Consider the following 16,671-nt stretch of genomic DNA (forward strand, 5'->3'; position numbering starts at 1 on the left):
AATTTATATAGTTTATTAAACCTTTAAAAATTTTAGAGTATGCCAGGCACAGTTGCTGGGGCATGCATGTAATCCTTGCACTCAGGAGGCAGAGCCAGGCAGTTCTCTGTGAATTCCTGGCCAACAGATCGAGTTCAAGACAGCCAAGTTTCCACAAAACAAAACAAATTATAAATGACTCTGAATTTAAATGTCATTTGAGCACACAAGACCTAAGTGATAGTTTGCTAATGGCTTAATTGAACAGTTGTTTTAAGTAATGGATGATTCATATTACATAATAGATTTTTTATTTTTAAATACAAAACATCTTGTACTTGTTTCGCCTCTTAGAATGGTTAGGTGAAGATTCTGATATGAAATTCTGCTACCAAATGGGTTGGAACTATTTTAACAAAAACTTAAAACATAAGAAAAATTTCAAGCCCTTTCAAATTTTCATTATAATGAGTATAATATCACTTAACAAATATTATTTATTTATGAAGATCTTGGACTTTTCTCTACCAAAACTTTGGTAGAAACTAACAATGAGCATATGGTAGAAGTGAGGACACAATTGTTGCAGCCCGCAGATGAAAACTGGGATCCCTCTGGAACAAAGAAAATCTGGCGGTATGAAAATAAAAGCTCTCATACTACAATTGCTAAATATGCACAGTACCAGGCTTCCTCCTTCCAGGAATCATTAAAAGTAAGTTGGTGTTTTTTTTTTTTTTTTTAATTGGGGAAAATTGCATTAGGGGGTTTTAGTAAAGTATTTACCTGTTCAATAATTGGTCTAGAATACACAAATGTATGTTTTTTAATATGTGTGTAGTTACACATGTGTGGGCCTCTGTGTGTAGGTGTGTGTAGGTGTGTGCAGACGTACATGTTGAGAACACAGGTCTAAATCGTATTCTTCAAATAATGTCAACTTTGCTTTTTAAGACAAGGCCCTTGAACTTTCAGAACAGAATGTGCTGGATAGCCACTAAGGGGCATCTGCCTGTCTCTGTCTCCCTACACTAGAATTACAAATTTATGACCCTAAGGAAATTGGCAGATTTTTTTTTTTTTTTTTTTTAAGACAGGGCCTCTGACTGTGTAGCTCTGGTAGGCATGGAACTTAAAAGAAATTGAACTTGCTTCTGCCTCACAACTTTTGCGATTAGAGATGTGTACCACTATGCCTATCTACGACATTGACAAAATATTAAAAACATACATGAAAGCCATGAAAAATGAAATCTACAAATATATAAGCTCAGATAAATTTTATTAAAAACTTTATAATAACACATAGCAGATATTTTCAACAGTTATAGCTGAATCTAAGAAAAAAGAGGCTCATCCACATTCAAGATGGATGTATATATAACACTGCTTGACAGAAGCAGAAAAGAAATGTCTCTCCTTAGTACCGTAGCTAATTTTGTCCTTTTCTTTTCCTGGAGATGAGGAACAAACCCATCACTTTGTACTTGCTAGGTAAGCGCTCTATCACTAAGCTAAACCCCCAAGCCTTCTTACTTAATAGAGTAGGTAGATAGAACAAAGAGATAGTTTTGAAACCTGCAAATAGGTTTTTGCAGGTAATCAGAATAATAGTTTCTCTTAAAAGCATGAATAGTTTGAAATGATGTTTTCAGGTTATAAAAAAAAATCGTATTTAAATACAACTACCAAATTAAGTAGTGTTTATCCAAATAGAAAAAAAAATACTTTTTGATAAAAAAAGACCAAAGGAATTTATGATCACTAAAACAGTTCCTTAAAGGATACTGTAATTAATTCTTCAGATTAAAGAGAAAGCTAAATTTACCTAAGGGGCTGTCAAAGCCAATTAAAAAGTCTCTGTATGCTTTCTTCTGTTGAGGAAGATCTAAATTGTTTCCAGATTCTTGCTATTACAAATAAAGCTTCTATTACTATAGTTGCTGTGAACAAATGTCCTTATTGAATGGTGGGTCATCTTTTGTGTATATGCCTAGTAGGAATGGTATAACTGGCTCTTGAGGTAGTGCTATTAGATTGTCTGAGAAAGCACCAGATTAATTTCCAAAGTGATTGTACAAAGTTACATTCCCACCAGCAGTGGAGGAGGGTTCCCCTTTCTCCACATCCTCTCCAGCATGTATTGTCATTTGAGTTTTTGATCTTAGCCATTCTGATGGGTGTAAGGTGAAGTCTCAGGGTCATTTTGATTTGCATTTCCCTGATAACTATGGACTTTGAGCATTTCTTTAAGTGTTTCTCTGCCATTCGATATTCTCTGGGGCCCTCACAGAGACAGATACTCCAAACAAGGACCATGCATGGAGAGGACCTAGACCTTCTCTTCAAAGGAAGCCCTATTTTGGCTGCTCAGTTTCCAAGTGGGTTCATTAGTAAGGGGCCAGGGACTGTCTCTGATATGAACTCAGTGGCTGGCTCTTTGATCATTTCCCCCTGGGGAGGGATGCAGCCTTACCAGACCACAGAGGACAGTGCAGCCAGACCTGATGAGACCTCATAGGCTAGGGTCGGAAAGAAGGGAGGAGGTCCTCCCTTATCAGGGATTTCAGGAAAGGGCAGACAGGGAGAAGAGGGAAGGTGGGTGGGACTAGGAGGTGACAAGGGGCCTACAGCTGGGATACAAACTGAACAGATTGCAATAAATAAATAAATAAATTAAATTAAAATTTAAAAATCTTCAAGAAAAGGAGAAATAGCCAGTAAGCATTTTTATTACTATTAAAGATTCATTGTTAAACAGATATATATCATTTCACCCTTTTTTGAATACCTCCAATCAAAAAAAAACCTCGCAAAATAAATAATATCGAATGCTTGTACAGGATCAGGAACATGGGATATCCTTATAATTTTTGCTAGGAATGAAAATTGTTCTCTAATATGGAAATCAAAGTAAGAGGCTCTGCTAAGGATGGGGGTAGGAGAAGCCAATAACAACTGAAAACTCTGAGCATCTATACCTTTTTTGGCATGTAAGACTAAATTTTACTAGAGAGATATTTGTAAACCTACATTTATCATTGCTTTGTTCACAGTGTCTTAATAAGTAGAGTCAGCTCAGATGTCTAGAAACTGATAAGTATATAATGAAAACATTGTGAATGTGTTAATTTTATTAGCTGTGAAGAAAAGTAAATTTAGGAAACCTATAGGGTTAAAAAAAAAAGGATAGAACTGGAAAACTGCAAAGATTGCAGTCACCAGATCCAGAAGACCAACACTATCTTCTCTCTTAGATGTAGATTCTAGTCTCAAGTTTTGAGATCTATTTTCCTTAGTTATAGAGGTAAAGTTGGAATGTGTTTGGGAAGATGTTGGCATTAGATAGAATACATTGCTTATTCTAATTTTAGTATACGTGCTGCCGAAGCGAGCACAATACATTGCTTATTGATAAAGTAGAAATAGGAATATAGAGTAAAGAAGTGTTTAAGTGTAAAGATAGTAGCTGCAGAATTGGGAAGGGAGCTAGGTAAGCATGTTAACTATAAAACCAAAGGTACATGAAAAGTCCATTAATAAATATACTCTTTAAAAATTGGCTAAAAGTACCCTTTGTATATTGATAATAGTGCTCACATTAGCCATAGGTTACAGAATGAAAAATTTCACTTCCAGGCAAGTGTTATGACCTGTTAATTAGATAGTGATGCCTAAAACCTCACATAAGTTACTTTTGATGTTACAAAGCACCATGACTAGTGTAACTTATAAAATAAATAAAATGTTTTACTTTTGTTGGAACAAACACATGGAGACAGGAATGACTGAAAATGCATGTCTTTAGCTGCAGCAGGAGGCTGACAGAGTTGGAAATGGTGATGGTGGGAGGCTTTTTCCCTCCCTTCCTCCCTCCTTCCCTCCTTTCTTCCCTCCCTCCCTCCCTCCCTCCCTCCCTCCCTCCCTCCCTTCCTTCCTTTCTCGATTACTCCCTTCCTTCCTATAAATTTATTCGGTTATTCACTTGACACCTTCCCTTCATCTTTCCCCCATCACCTCTCCTTTTCTCATCAGAATAGGGAGCCCCTTTTACAAGCCCTACCAGGCCCATCAACTCATACCATGACTAAGTACCAAACAAGGCAGCCCAGCTAGGGGAACATGATCTAAAAACAGGCAACAGAGTCTGTGTCAGATATGACCCATGCTACCCCTGTGGCTAGGGTACCCACATGAAAACCAAGCTTTCCATCATACATATGTGTCATGGACCTAGGTACAGTCCATTTAGACTATGCATGCTCTTTGGTTGATTCTTCAGTCTCAGTAAAACCCTATGAGCCTAGTTTGGTTGACTCTGTTGGTCTTCTTGTGGGGCTCTTGTTGACTCTGGGTCCTTCTATCCTTCCTTCTAGTCTTCCATAAGAGTCTGGTGGTTCCACATAATGTTTGGCTGTGGGTCTCATCATGTATTTCCATTCACTGCTGGCTGGGCCCTATCAGAGGACAGTTGTGCTAGGTTCCTGTCTGCAAACATAGCAGAGTATCATTAATAGTGTCACAGGTTAACTTTCTTTTTTGGGGTTGGTGTCAGGTTGGGCCAGTTATTGGTTGGCCATTCCCTCTTTCTCCACTCCATCTTTATTCCTGCATATCCTATATGTATAGTAAATTTGGGGTTGAAGGTTTTGTGGGTGAGTTGGTATCCCCATCTTGTCACTGGAAATCCCTTTTGGTTAGGAGGTGACCCCTTCAATCATCATGTCTTCTGCAGGTAGGAATTTCAGCTACAGTGACCCCAATTCCTCCCAGGAGCCTGTTCTTTTGCAGATCTCAAGCTTGTCTCAGAGATGTCCTCCTTCCTTGGTTTTTCTTCTCTCTTCAAACTCTTCACCCATCTCATCCACACCTTCATTCCCATGTCCACAAGCTCTCTTACCCAGTTCCCTCTCTCCATCTACTTTTAACATCCATTCGATTTACCCTTCTGAGAGAGATTGAAATATCCTCTCTTGGGCCCTCCTTATTTCTTCACTTCTTTGGGTTTGTGGATTGTGGTATGGTTATCATGTGCTGTATGGCTAATATTCACTTACACGTGAATACATACTATGTGTGTCTTTCTGGGTCTGGGTTATTTCACTCAGGATGATTTTTTTGGAGATCCATCCATTTGCTTGTAAACTTCATGATTTCTTTGTTATTAATAGCTGAGTATTATTCCATTACATAAATGTGCCACAATTTTTCTGTCAATTGTTTGGTTGAGAGACATCTGTGGTTTTTCATAGTTCCAGGCTATTAGAAATAAAGTTGCTATGAATATAGATGAGCAAATGTCCTTGCTTTATGGTGGATCATCTTTTGTGTTTATGTCCAGGAGTGGTATAGCAGGATCTTGAGATCGATTTTCTGAGACAGGGCTAGATTGATTTCCAAAGTTGTACAAATTTGCACTCTCACCAGCAATGGAGAAGGAGGGTTCTCCTTTCCCCACATCCTTGCCAGAATATACTATCACTTGAGTTTTTTATTTAGCCATCTTTTTAAGAAGGAATCTCAGAGTTCTTTTGATTTTCATTTCCCCAATGACTAAGGACATTGAATATTAAGTGCTTTTCAGCCATTAGAATATCCTCTGTTAAGTATTCTTTGTTTAGCTGTGTACCTTTTTTAAAAATTGAATTATTTATATTTATTTTCTGAGTTTTTTATATATTTTGGATATTAGCCCTCTGTCTGGTATAGGCATGGTGAAGATCTTTTTCCAGTCATTAGGCTGCCATTTTATTCTATTGTACTTTAACTTGCAGAAGCCTTTCAGTTTCATGAAGTTCCATTTATTAATTATTGAACCTGAGGTGTTTGTGCTCTGTTCAGAAAGTCCTCTCCTATGCCAATGAGTTCAAGGCTTTTCCCCACTTTCTCTTTTAATAGACTTAGTGTTTTATGTTGAGTTCTTTGATCCACTTGGAGTTGAATTTATTGATTAAATATGGCTCTATTTTGCATTCCAGCTTGAAGTCATCCAGTTAGACCAACACCATTTGTTGAAGTTGTTTTCTTTTTTCCATTATATGATTTTGGCTCCTAAGTAAAAAATTAGGTGTCCATCGGAATGTGGCTTTATTTCTGTGTCTTCAGTTCAATTCCATGGATCAACCTGTCTGGTTTTATGGCAATATTAGGCGGGTTTTATTACTCTTGCTCTGTAGTATAGCTTAAAATCAGGGATCAGAGGATTGCTCTTTTAGGGTTTGTAATTTTGACGGGAATTGCATGGAATCTGTAGATTGCTTTTGGTAAAGTGGCCATTTTTGTTAACTTTACCGATCCGTGATCATGGGAGATCTTTCTGTCTTCTAATATTTTCAGTTTTTTTCTTTAGAAATTTGAAGCTCTTGTCACTCAAGTCTTTCAGGTACTGGCTGCATCATCTTTCTCTGTGGCTGGATACTTTCTGTATTCATTCCTCTGTTAAGGGACATCTTGCTTGTTTCCACATTCTGGTTGTTGTGAGAGAGCTGCTAAAAACGTGGTTGAGCAAGTGTTCCTATTGAATGGAGGAGCATTTCAGTATTGATATATAGCTGGATTTTGAGGTAGCATTATTTCTAATTTTCTGAGCAATCACCAGATTGATTTGCAAAGTGGTTGTACGAGGTTACCTTCCATCCATTAATGGAGGAAGGTTTTCCTTTCTCCACACCCTTTCCAGCATGAATTGTTACTTGAGTTTTTGATCTTAGCCATTCTGATGGGTGTGAAGTGAAATCCCAGGGTTGTTTAATTTGCATTTCCCGAATAACTAAGTTTGTTCAGCATTTCTTTACGTGTTAAGCTGTTTCTTTAAGTGTTTCTCTGTCATTAGATATTCCGCTGTTGAGAATTATCTGTTTAACCCTGTACCACATTTTAAATTTGATTACTTGTTTTATTGCTGTTTAACTTATTTAGTTCTTAATATATTCTGGATATTAGCCCTCTTTTAAATATATAGGGTTGGTGAAGATTGTTTCTCAGTCTCTAAGACTGTCATTTTGTTCTGAGGAAAGTGTCCTTTACTTTACAGAAGCTCTTCATAGTCATGAGGGCCTATTTATTAATTATTGATCTTAGAGCCTGTGCTGTTGGTGTTCTGTTCAGGAAGTTGTCTCCTGTGCCAATGAGTTCAAGGCTCTTCCCCACTTTTTCTTGTAATAGATTTAGTTTGTCTGGTTTTATGTTGAGGGCTTGGAACCACTTGGACTTTAACTTTGTTCAGGGTGATAAATATAGATCTATTTGCATTTTTCTGAATGTAGACATCCAGTTAGACCAGCACCATTTGATGAAGATGCTGTCTTTTTTCCATTTTTTTTTTTTTTTGTTAAAATAAGTTTCCGTAGGTGTATGCGTTTATTTCTGGGTTGTTGATTCAATTCCATTGGTCCACCAGTCTGTTTCTATGCCCTACAGTTTTTATTTCTGTTGCTCTATAGTACAGGCTTGAGATCAGGGATGGAGATACCTCCAGAAGATCTTTTTTGTACAGGATTATCTTAGCTCTTTTGGGTTTTTTGTTTTTCTATATGAATTTGAGAATTGTTTTTCCCAGGTCTGTAAAGAATTGTGTTGACATTTTGATGAGAATTGAATTGAATCTGTATGTTGCTTTTTGCAGAATGGCCATTTTCACTATGTTAATCCAACTGATCTAGGCACATAGGAGAGCTTTCCAACCTCATATTTTGTTCAATTTTTTTTTCCAGAGACTTGAAGTTATACTAATAGACTAGAGTTATACCAAGGTACTTTATGTTATTGGCTATCGTGAAGGGTTTTGGTTCCCTAATTTCTTCCTCAGCCCATTTTTCGTGTAGACAGGTGGGCTTCAGAATTTTTTATATCCAGGCACTTTGCTGAAGGTCTTGATCAGTTGAAGGAGTTCTCTGGTTGAATTTTTGGGGTCATTCATGTATACTACCAAATCATCTGCAAATAGCATACTTTGACTTTTTCCTTTTCTATTTATATGCCTTTGATCTCCTTTAGTTGTCTCATTGCTCTAGCTAGGACTTCAAGAACTATGTTGAAGAGATATGGTTTAGGTTGGCGACCTTGGCCTGTCTCTGATTTTAATAGGATTAATTTAAGTTTCTCTCCTTTTAGTTTAATGTTGGCTATAGGCTTGCTGTATTTTGCTTTTACTGTGTATAGGTACATGCCTTGTATCACTGATCTTTCCAGGACTTTAAACATAAACAGGTGTTAAGTTTTGTCAAATGCCTTTTTGTCATCTGAGGAGATTATCATGTGTTTTTTTTTTCTTCTTTAAGTTTGTTTACATTGATGGATTTTAGCACCCCAGCATGCCTGTGATGAAGACTACTTGGTTGTGTCCTTTAATGTATTCTTGGACGGTTTACAAGTATTGTATTGAGTTTTTTTTTTGCATCTTCATAAGCAAAGATTGGCCTGAAATTCTCTTTCTTTGTTGGGTCTTTGTGAGGTTGAGGTATCAAGATGACTGTGGCTTCATAATTGAGTTTGGTAATGCTCCTTCTGTTTCCGCTTTGTGGAATAGTTTTAAGAATTTTGGTGTTAGCTCTTCTTTGAAGGTTTGATAGAATTCTGTACTGAAACCATCTGGCCCTGGACTTTTTTTGGATGGGAGACTTTTGATGACAGCTTCTATTTCCTTAAGTGATATAGGAATATTTAATTTATTTATCTCTGGTCTTTATTCAGCTTTGGTAAGTGGAATTGAGGTAGAAAATTGTCCATTTCATTTAGATTTAAAATTATTTATGTATAGGCTTTTGAAGTAGGTCCTAATGATTCCTCGGATTTCCTCAGTGTCTGTTGTTAGGTCCTTGTTTTCATTCCTAATTTGGACAGTTTCCCTCTGCCTTTTAGTTAGTTTGATTAAGGGTTTGTTTACTTTGTTGATTTTCTTAAAGAACCAGCTCTTGGTTTATTTGATTCTTTGAATTGTTTTATTTGTTTCTAGTGAATTGCTATCAGCCCAGAGTTTATTTTCAGCTGTCTACTCTTCTTGGGTATATGTGCTTCTTTTTTCTCTAGTGCTTTTATGTGGGCTCTTATGTTGTTTGTACGAGATGCCTCGAATTTTTTATGAAGGCACTTAGTGCTATAAAATTTCCTCTTGGCACTGCTTTCATTGTGTTGCATAAGTTAGGGTAAGTTGTTCCTTCAATTTCACTAAGTTCCAGTAAATCTTCAATTTCTTTCTTTCTTTCCTCCCTGACCCAGGTGTCATTGAGAGTTATTTAGTTTCCATATGTGTGTTGTAGGCTTTTTGTTAGTTTTGTAATTGTTCAGGTCCAGCTTTATTCCAGGGTGGTCAGATAGGATACAAGGGATTATTTCAATCTTCATGTATCTGTTGAGGGTTGCTTTCTGCCTAACTATATGGTCAATTTTGGAGAAGGTTCCATGAGGTGCTGATAAGGTATACTCTTGAGTTTGGGTGTCTTGTTTATCTTCTTTAGGTGTACAGATTTTAGAGTATTTATCCTATCTTATAGGTCTAGTATCCACTTATAAGTGAGTAGATACTGGTCTCGTATCCACTTTTAAGTTAGTAGATACTGGTCTCGTATCCACTTTTAAGTGAGTTAGATGTATAGGTTCTTTGGCTGGTTATGTATATATTGCATGAAAAAGGCTTGGTATTCTGTTGTTGAAGCTGTAAGTAAATAAAAGGAAAACATACCATTGTTTTCTGGTACAATTTCAATAACTCATATTTTAAAATCATTCATTTTACAATGTGATTCCAGCCCCCTAACCCCTTCTCCTTCCAGAACCACTCTCATGACCCCCTTTCTTTTCCCCCGTCTTTCTCTTCATGGAAGTTTGTGGGCCTAAGAGATTCCAACCCACCCTGGCTCCTCAAATCACAGCAGGACTAACCACTTCCTCTCTTTCTGAGGCCAGGCTGGGCAGTCTGCTAGGGGAAAGGGATCCAAAGGCAAGAAAAAGTCACAGAAAGCTCCTACACCCATTGTTAGGGGACCCACGTGATGACCAAGTTGTGCATATGCTACATATGTTTTGGGGCCCAAGATTAACCAAATGCATGTTCTTTGGGTGGTGGTTCTTTCCTCTCTGAGCCCCTTAGGCTCAGGTTAGTTTACTTCTTGTGGTGTCCTTCACCTCTCAAGCTCCCTCAGTCCTTTCCTCAACTATTCCACAAAACTTCCCAAGCACAGCCTTTAGCTGTGTGTCTTTACAGCAGTTTTTATGAGCTGCTGTTTCTTTACATTAGTGTCTCTCAGCTGCTAGATGAAGCCTCTCAAAAGACATTTATGTGCAGACATTAAATAGTGCTAGGTGTTGGCAGTCTCCCATCGGATGGATTACAAGTTGGCCAGTGATTGGTTGGCCATTCTCTCAATCTCTGATTCAACTTTGTCCCTATACTTCTTGTAGGCAGGACAAATATTGAATAGCAGGTTTTATGGGTGGGTTGGTATTCCCCTTCCTCCACCGGAAGTCTCACCTGGCTGTAGGAGGAGGCAATTTCAGGCTCCTTAACCTCTGCTGCTAGGAGTCTCAGCTATAGTCATCACCAGAGACTAGTAGAAGGATAGGCATTTTCTTAATAGCTCTTACTAAACATCATTTTTATTAACATATTGTGTATTATCTTTGATGAAGTGTATAGAAAATCTTTTGTTCATAATTTAATTGGCATATTTACTGTTGAGTTGTAGATATATCTGTCATTATTGACAGAAGTTATTTTTCAGTTCTTGATGTTGAACTTTTGTTCCTTCTTTCCTTTTTGAGTAACTGTTGGGGTATAAAATCTTTTAAAGCATTAAAATACTGATTTACAACAATGTATTTACATTTGTTAGTCCTCTCTGTCTCTGTCTTGCTGTTGTTCTCTTTATCTCTCTCCGTGTGTTGTGTGTGTTTGTATTGGTGGGCAAATGTATATGCAGGTCTGAAGACAACTGTGGGAATAATTCTGCAGTGATTGAATTCAGGCTTAGTGGCAGACTGCCTTAGTGGGTGAGCCATCTTGCAAGCCTTTTGGGTTGTTTGTTTATTTGTTTTGGTTTCTTTATTGTCATTGTTTATTCATTTATTTTAAAAACTGTCTCTTTAGCCTTGGGTGCCTGGCCTAGAGCAAGCTAGCCTTGCATTTACAGAAGTCATTTTTCTTCTGTCTCTTATGTGCTGGGATTAAGGCATTTACCTACTATCCCTTGCCTGTATTTTTTATACAAATTTTATAAGTTTTAATTCATACATTTTAGTATTTTTTTACATTAATTTTTGTGTATGATACATCTTTGTTGTGTTTATATGCATTTCTTTAATCAAGTTACATTTGATAATGTTATTATTTATATGAAAGAAATGACATGTTGCATGTCATTGTTCCAGATGTTTATTATTTATATGGCAATCATTGTGTCATACATTTAGTGTTTGACGAACTTGTAGTCTTAACTATGTTAGTGAGATTTACATACACCAAGAAGGGAAGGGTAACATGGTAATAATAGAAAGAGGTTCTTAACTTTGTGTGCTATCTACAGCTAAAAATATGTGATTGTCTGTGCATATAAAAATGTATGCTTAGAATGTTTGCTTAATTATTTGACATTTATAATAAACATCAATATATAGGCTCATTTTAAATTTGACCTTTGTATTTTCATATTGTATCATAGTGATACTTCTTGGGAAGTTTCAGAATTAATGAGTTTTCTTTATATGGAACTGAGACCACAGGGAAAAGTAGTACTTTTAAATATGGCTAGTAGCATTTTTTTTGTTGTTGTTGTTTTCATTATATCCTTCAGATTTCCCATAACAATTTGTCTTTTTTTTTTTTTCTTTCAAACTATAGTATTTTTTTTAAATGAAATACCTTCCCTGTTGAGAAACTGTGTTGGGTAAATAGAAGTGGTATGGCTTTGTGCTTTTCTAATAAATGACTCCAGAAGTCTTATTTTAAAACTATATAAGGCTGTATATAATGGTTAGAGTCTGATTTTCTTTGATTCATTATTTGACATGACATTGAAGGTAGTTTTAGTGAAGTGCTTGTTTTTAAAAATATCACTATACTTATGTAAAATTAGTATTGACTTATTTAATGTAATAAGAACTTGTAATACTGTAATTATGAATGTTTTATTTAATGAATAGGAAGAAAATGAGAGAAGAACACAAGTTAAAGACTATTCAGATGGTGCTTCAACATCTTCAGATAAGTAAGTAACTGGAGGCATTCATTCATTTTTGTCTCAAAGCTAAGATTTTTTTTTTCATTTAACTTTTTTTTTTCCAGCTCTGGAAGGAGACAGAAAGGACCCTTTAAAACCATAAAATGTGGGATCAACATTGATCTGTCTGATAGCAAAAAGTAAGTCTCCTAACCCAAAACTGTTTGTATGAATGGGAACAATGGGGATTTTTGTATTTGGAATTGTGTATTTTTCTGTTCTTTTTTCATGTCTATGTAGTATTTTAAAAATACTGTAAAAATCATACAATTTCCAAATTATTTTTCATAGGTTATTTGGTATACTTTTCCTCCTTTTTTTTAGTCTATTTACTTGATATCCCAAGGGCCGCCCAATCCCTCCTCTCCTTCCAGTCCTCTGTTTACCCATCCCACTCCCTTTTGCCTCAGAAAAGGAGCTCCCCTTTTTTCCTTGCAGTCCTCTCCAGCACATCAAGTCACATCAAGGCTGAGTATATCCTCATCCACTGAGGCCAGGCATGGCAGAGCTGTCAGAAGAAATCAATCCAAAAGCAGACAATAGGGTCCATGATAGAAACAGTGCCCTGCTTCCACTTGCCAAGTGGCCCACATAAAGACCAAGCTGCCAATCACCTACATGTGTGCAGGGGTCCAGGTCCAAACTGTGCATGCGGTTGATATCAGTCTCTGAAAGCCTCCATGGGTCTGCATTATGTCTGTTGGTCTTCTTTGTGAGATTCCTGTCCCCTCCTGGTCATTTCTTCTTTCCACTAACCTGTCCACAGGACCCAGGATCTGGCTGGAGTCTTCCAGAAGACAGTCAAGTTAGGCTCCTGTTTAAAATCATAGCAGAGGATCATTAATATTGTTAAGGGCTGGTCCTCTACTCTGGGGTGGTTCTCAGAGCGGGCAAAATATTGGTTGGACATTCCCTCAATCTCTGTTTCCTCTTCATTCCTGTAATTTGGGCAGAGTAATTGTTTTTGTTTTTGTTTTTTTTTTAGAGTAATTTTGGATCAAAGATTTTTGTCAGTGGGTTGTTGTTCCCCTCCTTCTACTCATCCTGCCTGGATAGAAAGTGGTCATTTCAGTCATTATGTCTGCCCATTTCTTCCCCATTAGGAATCTTACCTAGAGTCACACCCATGTCCTTCTAGGATCCTACCCTGTAACATACCTCCAGCTGGTCAAAGAGGTGACCCCCCTTTAGTTTTCCTTCTTGTTCTCAGCCCTCTCACCTCCCACACCCATTTTTTTGACATCTAATCCCCATTCTTGTTTCCCTCCCCATTCTATCTCCTGCCCAGTTTCCTCTCTTTATCCACTTCTGCTGTCTATTCTGTTTCCCCTTCTGAGTCACATTCTGGCACCCTCACTTGGACCCTCTTTGTTACTTATCTTGTTTGCGCCTATGGATTATAGAAAGTTTATACTAAAGTTTATACTGTATGATAGGGTCTTAGAAGCAAGTACATACCATGTGTATCTTTCTGGATCTTGGTTACCTCATTAAGGGTGATATTTTCTGGTTCCAAACATTTCATGAGTTCCTGGTTTTTAATTGCCGAGTAGTATTCCATCATGTACATGTACAACAATTTATCAATTCTTCAATCTTGTTTCTTTCCAGTTTCTGGCTATTACAAATAAAGCCATTGTGAATGTAATTGTCCTTGTTGTATGGTGGAGCATCTTTTGGGTTTATGCCCAGGAGTTGGATCTTGAGGTAGAACTATTCCCGTTTTTTTCTGAGAATGCATCAGCTTGATTTTCAGAGAAGGTGCACTTTCACCAGCATGTGCTGATACTTGAGTTTTTAAGTTTAGCCATTCTGATAAGTGGAGATGAATCTTAGAGTTGTTTTGATTTAAATTTCTCTGAAGAATACTGAGCGTTTCTTTAAGTGCTTCGCAGCCATTAGAGATTCCTGTGTTGTGAATTCTTGGTTTAACTCTGTACTCCATTTTTTTAATTGGATTGTTTGATTTGTTGATATTTAATTTAAGTTCTTTGTATATTTTGGATAATAGTGTTCTGTCTGGTGTAGGGTTGGTTAATTTCTTTTCCCAGTCTGAAGGCTGTCATTTTGTTCTGGTGAGAATGTCATTTGCTATACAAGAAGTGTTTCAGTTTCATGAAGTCCCATTTATTAACTGTTGATCTTAGAGCCTATGCTGTTGACATTCTGTCAGGAAGTAATCTCCTGTGCCATTGAGTTCCAGGATTTTCCTCACTTTGTCTTCTAATAGATTTAATGGTTTTATATCAAGGTCTTTGATCCACATGGACTTGAGTTTTGTGCATAGTAATAAATAAGGGTCTATTTGGATTTTTCTACCTGTACACATCCACTTATACCAGCTCTATTTGTAGAAGATGTTTTCTCTTTTCCATTATACAGTTCTGGTTTTGTTATAAAAAACCCATTGTCTAAAAGGGTGTGGTTTTATTTTTGGCTCTTCAAAACAGCTCCACTGATCAACTAGTCTGTTTCTAAGCCAGTGAAAAGGAGTTTTTAATACTATTGCTATGTAGTAAAACTTGAAATCAGGGATGTTTACCACCAGAAGTTCCTTAACTGTTCATATTTTTCTTTTGCCTATCCTGGTTCCTTTTTTTTTTTTTTTTTTTTTTTTAATGAATTTAAGGTTTGCTCTTTCCATGTCTGTAAAGAATTGTGTTGGTTTACAGCTTCTGGCTATTACAAATAAAGCTCTATGAACATGGTTGAACAAATGTCCTTGTTGTATTGTTTACTTGAGCATCTTTTGGATATATGCCTAGGAATGGTATAGCTGGGTCTTGAGGTATTACTATTCTTATTCATCTGAGAGAGTGCCAGATTGATTTCCAAAATGGTTAGACAAGTTTACATTCCCATATCCTCTCCAGCATGTATTGTCAGTTGAATTTTTCATCATAGCCATTCTCAGGGGTGTAGGATGAAATCTCAGGGTCATTTTGATTTGCATCTTCCTGATGGTTAAGGATGTGAGCATTTCTTTAAGTGTTTCTCTGTCATTTGATGGTCCTCTATTGAGAATTCTCTGTTTAGCTCTCTAACCCATTTTTTAATTGGGTTGCTTGATTTGTTGTTGTTTAAGTTCTTGAGTTCTTTATATATACTGTATATTGGTCCTCTGTCAGATATAGGATTGGCGAATATCCTTTCCCAATTTGTAGGCTGTTGTTTTGTTCTGACGACAGTGTCCTTTGCTTTACAGAAGCTTTTCAGTTTCATGAGGTCCCATGTCCTTCAGTTGAGGGATGGATACAGAAATTATGATAGATTTATGCAATGTAATACTACTCAACAATTAAAATCAAAGAAATCATGAAAGTTATAGGCAATTGGTGGGATCTATCATCTGGAGTGAGGTATCCCAGAAGCAGGAAAACACACATGGTATATAGTTACTTATAAGTAGATACTAGATATATAATATAGGATAATCATGCTAAAATCTGTACACCTGAGGAAGCTAATCAAGAAGGAGGACCCTCGGTAAGATGCTCAATCTTCATTCAGAAAGGCAAATGACACAGACATCAGAAGAAGGAGAAAACAGGGAACTGAATAGGAGTCTATCACAGAGGGCCTCTGAAATACTCCACCCAGCAGGGTATCAAAGCAGATGCTGAGATGTATAGCCAAACTCTGGGCAGAATGCAGAGAATCTTATGAAAGGAGAGATAGAAAGACCTGGAGGTAACAGGAGCTCCATAAGGGGAGCAACAGAACCAAAGAACCTAGGAACAGGGTTCTTTTCTGAGACTGATACTCCAAACAAGGACCATGTATGGAAATAACTTAGAACTCCTGCACAGAAGTAGCCCAAGGCAGCTCAGTATCCAAGACGGTTCCCCAATAATAGGACCGGGGACTATCTCAGACATGAACTCATGGGCTGCCTCTTTGATCACCTCCACCTGAGGGGGGAGCAGCCCTAACAGTCCACAGAGGAAGACAAAGATGCCAGTCCTGATAGACTATGGTCAGATGGAAGGGGAGGAGGACCTCCCCTGTCATTGGACTGGCGAGTGACATAGAAGAGGGAGGGAGGGAGGATGGGATTGGAAGGAGATAGGGGAGGGGTCTATAGCTGGGATACAAAGGGAATAAACTGTAACTAAAAAATTGTAATAATAGTAATAAAAAGAATTGTGTTGGAATTTTAATGGAATTGCATTGAATCTGTAGATGGCCTTTGGTAAGATGGCCATTTTTTCAATGTTAATTCTACTGTTCCATGAGAATGGGAAAATTTTCCATTTTCTAAAATCTTCAGTTTATTTCTTCAAAGACTTTGGAAGTTCTTGTCATACAGGTCATTCACTTACTGAAATCAACAAAAGGAGAGCAATACTTTTTTCTTCTTACTGAAGAAAACCAAAGAATTAAGTTGTCGACATTGAAAAATAGAAAATAAATTATTTTCTTATGCTAAGTTATATATTTTGTTCAGTCAGTGACCTTTTTGGATATTTTTGAGTTTGGA

At 37.1% G+C, this 16,671-nt stretch overlaps 1 protein-coding gene across 2 annotated transcripts in view; it reads left to right on the top strand.

Annotated features, from left to right (window-relative positions):
- LOC110541982 (histone demethylase UTY-like) overlaps positions 1-16,671 on the top strand; it is a 154,136-nt gene that overhangs the window by 117,502 nt on the left and 19,963 nt on the right. For both annotated transcript variants that reach the window (XM_060376858.1, XM_060376859.1), the window contains 3 exons: positions 489-694; positions 12,115-12,179; positions 12,257-12,331. In XM_060376858.1, coding sequence (XP_060232841.1) covers positions 489-694; positions 12,115-12,179; positions 12,257-12,331 — 346 coding nt within the window. The remainder of the gene's footprint in view (positions 1-488; positions 695-12,114; positions 12,180-12,256; positions 12,332-16,671) is intronic.

This window comes from Meriones unguiculatus (genome assembly GCF_030254825.1).
Source record: "Meriones unguiculatus strain TT.TT164.6M chromosome Y unlocalized genomic scaffold, Bangor_MerUng_6.1 ChrY_unordered_Scaffold_35, whole genome shotgun sequence".
NCBI classification, from domain to species: domain Eukaryota; kingdom Metazoa; phylum Chordata; class Mammalia; order Rodentia; family Muridae; genus Meriones; species Meriones unguiculatus.